At 48.2% G+C, this 10692-nt stretch overlaps 1 protein-coding gene across 1 annotated transcript in view; it reads left to right on the top strand.

The window, feature by feature from the left end:
- Positions 1-9767, top strand: part of Cdh26 (cadherin 26) — a 53697-nt gene extending 43930 nt beyond the window's left edge. The window contains 2 exon segments of the mRNA XM_037204464.1: positions 4171-4245; positions 9216-9767. Coding sequence (XP_037060359.1) covers positions 4171-4245; positions 9216-9419 — 279 coding nt within the window. The 3' untranslated portion in view covers positions 9420-9767.
- The last annotated feature ends 925 nt before the right edge of the window (positions 9768-10692 follow it).

A 10692-nucleotide genomic window follows, 5' to 3' on the forward strand; every position in this document is an offset into this window, starting at 1 on the left:
TGTGTGTGTGTGTGTGTGTGTGTGTGGAGGGGCAGGGGGTGGTGGTGACAGATACATCCAGAAGCTCACTGGCCAGGCATCCTAGCCAAATTAATGAGTTTAAGGTTTACTGAGGGACCGTGTATCAAAAAATAAAGACTGGGGGCTCAGCAGGTAAAAGTGATTACCACCCCAACCTAATGTCCGCAATTACATCCCAGGAACCCATGGTAAACGGCAGGAGAGAATCAGCTCCCGCAAGCTGTCCTCTGACCTCCACGCACACTCTGTGGAACAGACAGGACAACAAACCCACAAAGGCATGTACACACAAATAATGAATTTTGATAATAAATGATAATAAATAAATAAATAAAAATGTATAATGGCCCCAAACAATTGACATTAAGTTCAAGCCTCCACACATACATGCACAGACAAGTAGGAACCAGAGACATATATGCACAGTAGTCTCCATTCACATACACAAAACAAGTAGTTAAAACACAGGGTCTAAGGCCAGGAAGGCACATGGGCATCAGTCCTTGAAAATTCATTTGGCTGCTGAGTTGCTGCATGCCTGATCCCAGCAGATATGCATCTGTGTTTGCCTTTACCCTGACAGGTGTCTTGATATGCTTAGCTCCTGAAGATGGGGTGGATGGGAGAGATCATCTTCTTTTCCACTAAAATCCTACCAAGCGTCCATTCTAAATAAGACAGATGAGTGGCTGCTTTAAAGCCTTTTGTGGTGGCGTATTAACATAACTCACACTTATTAACCAGAGTGATGGATTCCAATAATGATTCTGATGAAACCAGATACCACAGAAACGTGGGTGCTGCAGCGAAGTTGCAGAAGTCCACTTCCTGATACCTAATTCTTCTCTCATTGGAAATTGCCTTTTGAAGCATCAAGAAATGTTTGATATGTTCCTGGAATCATCCCAAATATCATGAGTATTTAATCAGCCTTGGTCATCCTGGGAAAATTCCCTTTGATTCATTAGACATGGGACAAAAAGCTTAATTTAAGTTTCATAAAAGCCAGTTGGTATGACATCCCAGAAGGGATTTAAAACGATAAGGACCACCTTCTGTTATATTGCAAAGGTAACGTTAGAAAACACAGCTGAAATAATCTGTAAACACCTAAAAGGAGATTAAATTTCTTTTGCTGAAGTACTGTTGAGCAGTCACAAGACCTAAGGGCATGGCCCAAGGCCAGTGGCTAAGACCAGAGAGGTGCCGAGTCAGGAGACGGTGCTGTCCTGGCTGCCAAGGAGTCTGCAGTAGTGTGGTGTTAAGTGACTCAAGGCAAAACCAACATGAGTCTTCTTTAGGAAGAATGTGTTCTGACCAGGATTAGAAAAGACATGTGATAACCCGAGGTGCTATGTTATACCAAGCCTGTGTCCTCCCCTGCTTGGAGTGTGTGTGTGTGTGTGTGTGTGTGTGTGTGTGTGTGTGTGTGTACATGCCTGTGGACATCTCTCTCTCTTTTTTCCCCCCGGAGCTGAGGACCAAACCCAGAGCCTTGCGCTTGCTAGGTAAGCACTCTACCACTGAGCTAAATCCCCAACCCAACCTATGGACATCTCTTGATATCCAGAATCATCCCTCTTCTGCCTACTTTTATATATATATATACTTATATATATATTTTAAATATATATATTTTATTTTATTTTACAATACCATTCAGTTCTACATATCAGCCATGGGTTCCCCTATTCTCCCCCGTCCCACCCCCTCCCCTTACCCCCAGCCTACCCTCCATTCCCACCTCCTCCAGGACAAGTCCTCCCCCGAGGACTGCAATCAACCTGGTAGACTCAGTCCAGGCAGGTCCAGTCCCTTCCTCCCAGACTGAGCCAAGTGTCCCTGCATAAGCTCCAGGTTTCAAATAGCCAACTCATGCAATGAGCACAGGACTTGGTCCCACTGCCTAGTTGCCTCCCAAACTGATCAAGCCAATCAACTGTCTCACCTATTCAGAGGGCCTGATCCATCTGGGGGCCCCTCAGCCTTTGGTTCATAGTTCATGTGTTTCCATTCATTTGGCTATCTTTTTTCAATAATTGAGTAAAACTGAAATTTATTATATGCCACAGTCGTCCTAGGGACCTCCATGCTATATATATAGCCTCTATAGTTCTATGGGTTGTGGTCTGACTGTTCTTTATTTTATATCTAGAATCCACCTATGAGTGAGTACATACCATAACTGTCTTTCTGGGTTTGGGTTACCTCACTCAGGATGATTTTTTCTAGTTCCATCCATTTTCCTGCAAATTTCATGCTTTCATTGTTTTTCTCTGCTGAGTAGTACTCCATTGTGTATATGTACCACATTTTTTCATCCATTCTTCCGTTGATGGGCATCTAGGTTGTTTCCAGGTTCTGGCTATTACAAATAGTGCTGCTATGAACATAGCTGAGCATGTATCTTTATGGTATGAATCAGCATTCCTTGGGTATATGCCCAAGAGTGGGATGGCTGGGTCTTGAGGTAGTTCGATTCCTAATTTTCTGAGAAACCGTCATACTGATTTCCACAGTGGTTGTACAAGTTTACATTCCCACCAACAGTGGAGGAGTGTTCCCTTTGCTCCACATCCTCTCCAACATTGGTTGTCATTGGTGTTCTGCCTACTTTTTTAAGGCTAGGTCTTTCAGTCAACCCAGAGCTCGCTGGTGTGGCTATTCTTACTAGTCAGCTTATTCCAGGGGTGCCCTGTCTCTGCCCTCTGAGGCAGGAAGTACAGACAGACTGCCATGCCCACACAGGATTCACACAGGTTCTGGAGATTTGAACTCTCATTGCTTGCTCACTTCGCAAGGGCTTATACCTCTGCGCCTCTTGCCTCCAGCCCCAGAGCTTGAGTCTGAAGGAGTCTCCTCAGAGAAGCACATGGAGCTAAACTGGGGGCAGTAAGCAATGGTGCCATACCTAACAAATGCTCCCAACCCTGGGAGCAGGCAGGCAGTGTGCCAGGACTGTGGGTGGTGGTCCATGCTTTGTCTCTGCTGTTGAACATGTTTAGTTCAATCTACCTTGGTGTGGCGAGCACACTACTAGTCACTACGTGTGCTCATGTGTAAGTATGTATGTACTGAGATAGGTATGTCCAGGTTTTGTGTATACATCTGTGTGTGCATACAAATGCATATATGTGTCATCAAGGAGATGTAAAATTGGCCTAGACATTATCGTCTTTATGTATGTCATTTGGGTTGGGTATCTCTAAGCTCAAGACAAGGCAGCTTAGCCATGACATGCCACAAGTCCTTTACAGGCCTGGGTCAGCATGCCACTTCCATTTACAGTCCCCAGCAGCTTGTCATTATCCTGTGACACCCTCCATTTCCTGGCCTCTGCCCTTGTTCTTCCCCTCACCAGTGCCACTTGTGGGGATCTCCTTCCCACCTACTTGAGGACCCATCAACCTCCCTCCTGACTTGGGTCCTTTACTGCTCTCCCAGCTAGAAATACCTGCCCTGTGGTCCATTCCCCCCTCACATTTCTCTGTGTCTTCAGAGGTCTTCCTGGCTCCAGCTAGGCAAAGGATCTTCATATCCCTTCTGTCATCCATACTCTTCATGTTTCTGTCTCGGGTACTAGCCTAGCGCATGCCTGATATGAACTGAGAGTGGAATTGCTTGACAGCCAGGCCCCGGCACCTGGCTGGCCTTCATACAGGACCTGGCATGCGGTTGAGCTGGAGAACCACCAGGCATGTTCAGTCTGTTCCCTCCCACGGTACCCTTCCTCTTTGGACAGCCCTCACAGGTCAGAGAGATGCATTACCACAGTGAACACCCATGTGCCCACCTCAGAGAATGACCTGGACTGGCCATGAGCAAAGCTGAGGGGGAAAAATTATAAGCAGGGATTGGGGGAGCACACAAAGGCCCCCAAGAAATGGGGTTTGTGGAAGAGACCTTAATGCTGCTGATGGATGGACTCCAGCTGCTTTCCCTGCGAGGTGTTTCTACCCAGGTGTGGAAGATCCAGCGATGCTGCTTACAGGACCTGCCTTCTCCAAGCACACAGAGGGAAGTGTGATCACCTTGTCTTTGGCCTGATTCTACCTCAGTGTTGAACCTGTGCTGAGGACGGGGCATACTGTCTCAGGGAGCTATGTGGTAAGTGCTCCTCAGGCTAGAGGCTTTCGGTTCATTTTGCAGGTCTGTCTGGATCGCTTGGTGCCCAGATGCCCCCAGCAACTGCTGGAAGGAAGGGTGGTGGAGACATGGAGTCAGGTAGGTGCTCTTTGTGCCCTCGCACTGGCTGTCATCCTCTCTTCTTTCCTACCTTGCCCCAAGGTTGACTGGGGATGCTCTGTCCTAACCACTGTAAGGGTTAACAAAGGTGCCTTAACACAGTGTTATAATCTTAAACCACAGGAGTTTGTTGCAATCATCATCAGAGCCTCTAAGCTGAGGTTCTAGGACCCTGTCTTGTGAACCTCCATGGTGCTGTGGGCCTGGGGTGCCTCCTAAGAGCCTCCGAGCTTAGTTTATAGGATCTTGTCTTGTGAACCCTCATGATGCCCCTGGCATCCCCGTCTCTGGTTCCAGAGTGGACAAGAGGCAGGGCACTATGACCTGAGGAAGTGAGCCTTGACTGTGTCTAGATGTAGAGTCTCTGCTAGGGTTTACCAGCCTTGGCTCCTCTGCAGTTCACCACTATTCCCAGATAGATACTACATCTCTGTAGCTGCATAGACTCCTGCCTGTGAGTTCTGCAGTGCGGCTGATGCCTGGTGGTTGCTGGAATACACCACAAGGCAGATCCACCTGCCTTAATGGGGACACTTTGTGTCCAAATCTGGGCTCCAAGACCCTGTCTCAGGCCCTGATCACTGAGAGGAATATCCTGGAGGAGCCATGATTTCTCTCTCTCTCTCTCTCTCTCTCTCTCTCTCTCTCTCTCTCTCTCTCTCCCCCTCCCTCCCTCCCTCTTTCCAGACTAGAACTTCTCTCATAGAACCTTACATCCTCACAGAGGGCCAGATTTCCATCTCTGGCAAAACACCTGACAGAAAACACAAACCAGAGGGGGAGGGGCTTATTTTGTCTCCTTTTCGGAGGCTGTGGCCATGTTGGCCGTCCCCATTGCTGGGAGCCTGTGGTTTGAACATCATGACAGTGGGGACACATGGCACAGCAAAGGTGCCCAGTCCAGGCTGCCATGAAGCAGTGCAGAATCACAGGGAGAGGCCAGGGCACCAGAGAGCCTGCAATGACGTACCCCCACCAGGGACCCACTTCCTCCAACCAGACCCCACCTTCCGTCATTACCTCCCTTCCCACTGGTGAATGCAGAGTCTTCAGGATCCAATCACAGTCCCATAGCCACACCCCTCAACTTCACTTCGGTACACGTCAAGTCCAAGTTGAATAATCAGTGAAGAATGAATGATCTTTCACAAAAGCTCCAGAAGAAAGGTGGGCCTGAAAACCAAGGCCCAGGGAAGCGACTCCATGTGTCAGAGCTATGAAGGCAGAGCTGGGGCTGGACACAGGCCACTGACTCATCCACATCGTAGAGCTGAGGCTTGGCACAGGCCACACCTCCCTCACATTATTGACCTATGAAGGCAGAGCCACGTCTGGGCATAGATCACTGCCTCCTCCTTGTGGCAGAGACATGAGGAATCCATCTGGGGCTAGACTATAAGCTACAGGGTCCAAACCAGCCCACCTGGTGATTGAGGAATATCAGTAATGCCTGTGGATGAAGGATGAAGGATGGTTGGCCAGTTCTCCCACATTACCAGAGATCTGTACACATGAGGCTGTGCACCTACCACATACATCTCCTGGTGACCATGACTTCTGATGCCCGTTTTCATGTGTGCACGCACCTAGCTGGAGCCAAGTGGGCAGCATGGACAGGGCCACAGGTCCCCATTTATCTAGCAGGAGAAGGCTGCGTTCTAGTACAGAAGCTCCCTCCTCCTTGTGCCGGCCAGACAAGCCGCTTTGTGCAGTACAACTCAAGCCCTGAGTTCCATGGTGTGAGAAGAAAAGAAAAAAAAAAATCAAAAACCCAGATGAGAAGAGCAGTTCTTTTCCTCACGAGCCTTCAGACTTAGTTGGTGGTTTGTGATGAATTATTGATCTTAGGGGACTCTGGAATTGCTGAATCAGGGTGTAGAACCCTGCTGCTTGGCCGCCAGCCTTGGGGGTTTGAAGTTGAATTCTCGAGGCGCAGCCCCCGCTGCTGATTCAGTTTTGCTCTGCCCATACCAGGTTTGTCATGAATTATCTATTTAGCTTTGCCCAAAGGACGTGACTGGACTCCTAACATCTGGGCTAGATTTGGACATTTGCCTCTCAACTACAAGAGCTTCCTTTTCTCTCTACCACAGGGACATGGAGTGGATGGCAACAGGGTGGTGGCCATAGCCCCAGATAAAAGGCCCAGTTGGTGTGTGGGATCCACTCCTGTCTGTGGGCACCAGATTCTGTACACAGTGGCGGCTGGGTTTCTGCTCTAGGGAGGAACCAGGGCTCCCGTGAGACAGGGAACTAGAGAGCAGGGGGCTGCCAGCTGAGAGTGATGATTGCTGTGAGGAGAACACTGCATGAGTTCCCCTTTCCAGGCCCCACCTCACACCCCCCATGCTGTGCTCTGGGCCTCGTGTTCCAACTGCTTTCATCCTCCACACAAGGTGTCAGGAGTCCCTGTAGATAATGGCAGGTTAGGAAGTCCCACTAGATCCATCCCCACCATAACTGACTGAAGTGATCCATTTCAGATAATCCCATCCTAGACACCAGTAGATAGGCTGAAGCTCTTCTTGAACCCTTCCATTCCTTCATCTCTTTGCTATCCCTTTCTCTTTGCTTTCCATCCATTCGTTCATCCCTTTCTCCACCCATCCCTCCCTCCCTCCATCTATCCCTTCATCCCTCCCTCCCTCCATCTATCCCTTCATCCATCCATCCATCCATCCATCCATCCATCCATCCATCTATCCATCCCTCCCTTCCTCCACCCATCCATCCCTCTCTCCATCCATTTCTCCATCCATCCCTCCATGCACATATAATATATAATACATGCATATACACATCTCTCCATCTGTCTATCCCTTCATCTTCTCTCCCTCTCTTCATCTCTCTACCACCCTTCGATCTCTCTCTACTATCCATCCATTGTCCATAGCTCTATCTATCTGTCCACCTGCCCACCTACCCATTAAGCATTTATTAAGTGACTTGGGGGGAAAAAGCCAGGCAATGCTGCCAGAGGGAGGTCTGGGCCCTGAACATTGACCTGGAGCTTCCAGACAGGAAGTTGGCAGCAGAGACACTCATTTATGGAGAAGAAGCAGCAGAGTCCAGGAGGAGAGGGAGCCAGTGGCTCAGTGAAGCTGAAACCCTAGGCAGGAAGGGTGAGCCTGTGCAGAGAGTCTTAAAGATGGGGAAGGAAGATAGGTCTGGTCAGGTGGGAGAGCTGCCTTACTTGGGATTTAGAGGCAAAGAACTGCTATTGAGGAGCTTGGGGGGGGGGCGGAATCCAATTAGTCCAGAGGCCTAGAAAATATGTCTGGCCCTATTCAGAGCATGGACAAGAGTATGAGGGTTGGAGAGAGGCTGGGATATGTGGAGAGTGGGAGAAAGAATCAGAGTAGCTTGACTCCCATCAGAGTGACAACACAAAGATCCGCGCTTCTTGCTCGCATCACAGTTGGGTTGCGTCAAAAGGAAATTCCCACTGAAGAGCCCAGCAGCTCTGATCCATGTACCACCAGCAGGAACCCAAGACATGTGACCAGAAGAGAGGGTCATGGGAGGCCCTGTGGCCAGGTGACTGTTCCTGATGCCTGTCATCCATGGGTTATGCTCAGCCACCGTGTATATCTGGGAACAGAAAATGAGGTCCTTCAGGTGCCCAGTGTGAACAGGAGTTGATTTAATTGACTCCTAGCATTCTCTGTTGTGGTGACTGGAGAAAAAAAGGGGCCCTAGGCAGTGGCCAAGGCATTGGAGAAGAGGGGACAGAGCCGTGTGTGTGGAAGAGTGAGGCGTGGGGACAGTGAACAATGCAAGGATTCTGTACACAGCTACACTGTGGGGGATGTCATGGTGTGAGCCAAGCAACAGCTTCACATGCTCAGGGCTTTACACAACCTTCCCAACAAAGCCCCACCCACTTGCTATTGCTGTTGTTACTCACTGTGCATTTTAGTTAACTTATAGTTGTATTGTGAGCTAATCAACAGTGTTCATGAAATTATGGAGTTCAGGAAAGTAGCTACCTAAGAGGTAAATGTGTCCAGGTAGCTTCTAAGACCATCTGATATGGTCTGTCTATTGACCAACTTCCTGTAAAGATCCAGCCAGGAAATACTTTAGGACTTGTGGGGCAAGTCCAACATCTTCTCTCTGCCACAGTATTGACTTGGAGGCTTGGTTGCATTGCAACAAAACTTCATTTCAACAGCTATTGGGCTGGGTTCATCCCCATTGTCATGTGTCAGCCTCTGTGATGTGACCTTGAGGAACTCCAATGGAGAAGGTAGTTGGAGGACAAGAGGAGACACTCTCAGGGATGTTTAGTGTGAAGCTGTGTATCTGGCCCTGTTGAGCAGCCCATGGAAGGTGAGGTAGAGATTTTTGGATCTGGGTGTGATGACATGGAGTGTCCTAGACTGAAAGGTAATCACCCTTTACCTTTGTTAGGGAGTGGGTGACACTGTGGCTTGGGCATGCATGTGGGAAATCAGGACGTGGTGGGAGTGGACAGGATGGTGTTTAAGGGCAGAGTAAGTAGAGACCACCCTTTCTAGGAGATAGTGAAGGGTAGGCAGAAGTGAAGGACATTTGTGAGTTAGGAAGGGTTCCCAAACAAGAAACATGATATGCACAAAGAAAGAGAGGACATTGGCCCAAGTGAAGATGCAGGTGAGTTATAAGTAGGAAATGTCCAGGTTATGGGAGGCTGAGGACTGTGCCAAGGATGAGTGCACAAGGGAGCAAGAATGGGTGATAAGTCCTTGGAAGAGCCCCTCTCAGTACCTGGGATGGTCACCATCATAGCTGCAACAGTAATGAAGAAGGCAGTATCTCCCACTTCAGCTTGGCCACCACAGCAGAGGCTATAGGGCTGAGGCCTTTCCCCCACAGTCCAGAGACTTTCCTCAAATCCAGCCTAGAGGACACTCACACTGTCTGGGAGCCCGTGACAGTGAATGTCTCCTTCCCGACTTTCTCCACAGAAGCTCCACACTGTTGATATGCTGGAGGGTGATGCTGACTACCTGCCTCATGTCTACAGAGAGGAGGGAGAGTGTGAAGGAGCTGAGACCCTCAGCTCGCTGACCTTCCTGGAGCAGGACCTCTCTCCTGAGTTGCTGGATTACTTGAGTTCAAAACCTACTCCATCTGAAGCAATATGTTCTGCATCAAGAGTTCCTTCATAAAAGCATGGGTGGACATGATTTGGGGGGATGGTCACCCCCTCATGGGCCCCCTCCTTTTGTCCTTTATTCTTAAGGACTTTCTAGTCCAGTGGTTAGTGTTGCAAACTTGACAATCACTTGGGAAACATCTGGGAGATGTACCTCTGGCATGGTAGTGAGGGATTTGGTAAGAAATGCCCACTGTGGATGGCATCATTCCCTAGCTGGGATCCTGGACTTAGAAGTGGAGATATGGAGCTGAGCATCAGTGTTCATCACTCTCTGCTTCCTGATTGTGCATGCCATGTGACCGCGGCTTCAGATGCCTGTCACCTTGACTTCCTGCCATCCTGGGCTGTACCCTTGAACTGGGAGCAGAATAAACCCCTCTTATTTAAGCTGCTCTTGTCAGAGTGTTTCCTCACAGTGACAGGAGAGAACTAATACATGGTCCTAGATGAGGGTCAGCTATGAATCCAAACTCAGTGTCTTGAAGCAAAGCAGAATGGTGGGCTGTGAGCTTTATAAATATGGTTTGTCACATTTTCTGGAAAGACTTAAATCGAATCATTTATTCTTTGCTTCTGTTGGTGACCCAGCTCTGATGGCGAGTGAAAATACAACCCATGGATAACCTGGCTGTTTGGCGAGCAGTAGGTAATTCCGAGAGAAAATGAAAATGGGCTTATAAAAGATGATTTTCATTTCTGTAATTGTCACTCTGCTTCATTTTAAGTAGAGAAAGCTAATAAATGGGAAAGTGTTTCCTAGGGTATATGTAATAAGAGCTTTCGGTGATTTCTAAAAAGATAACAGTCCCTTTCCACGCTTTGATTACTAAGCCAGCTATACCATTTTGAGAAAAATAATTAAGCTTAAAATCATATAAACAGAACGTGCTTTGAAAATCTGAGACATACCACGATTTAACTTCCTCGTATCAGTACACTAAAGAAATTTAGAAAATTTGGAAGGAATGTGTTCGGGTTAGATTTCTGTTTAAACAAGACCATCACCTTTTACAGGATTGTGCTGTGCACTTAGGGCTCATGTATTGTGCGGTAGAAGTGGGGTGGGGTGGGGCAGGGGGGGTAGGGACATTATTTTAAAATGTGTTCACAAGGGCATGTGCCCTTTTTAAAGTCTGAGCAGGTAGTAAGCATTGACTCATTAAAGTTGTCTTCTGACCTAAACATGTGCACCATGGCATGTGTACCCGTGCATGTAAATCATGCATGTACACACAAAATCATTTTGTTTTAAAGAAAAAAATACTTTTGAGTGTGAGTTGTTG

Source organism: Peromyscus leucopus, chromosome 4 (genome assembly GCF_004664715.2).
Source record: "Peromyscus leucopus breed LL Stock chromosome 4, UCI_PerLeu_2.1, whole genome shotgun sequence".
Classification (NCBI taxonomy): Eukaryota; Metazoa; Chordata; class Mammalia; order Rodentia; family Cricetidae; genus Peromyscus; species Peromyscus leucopus.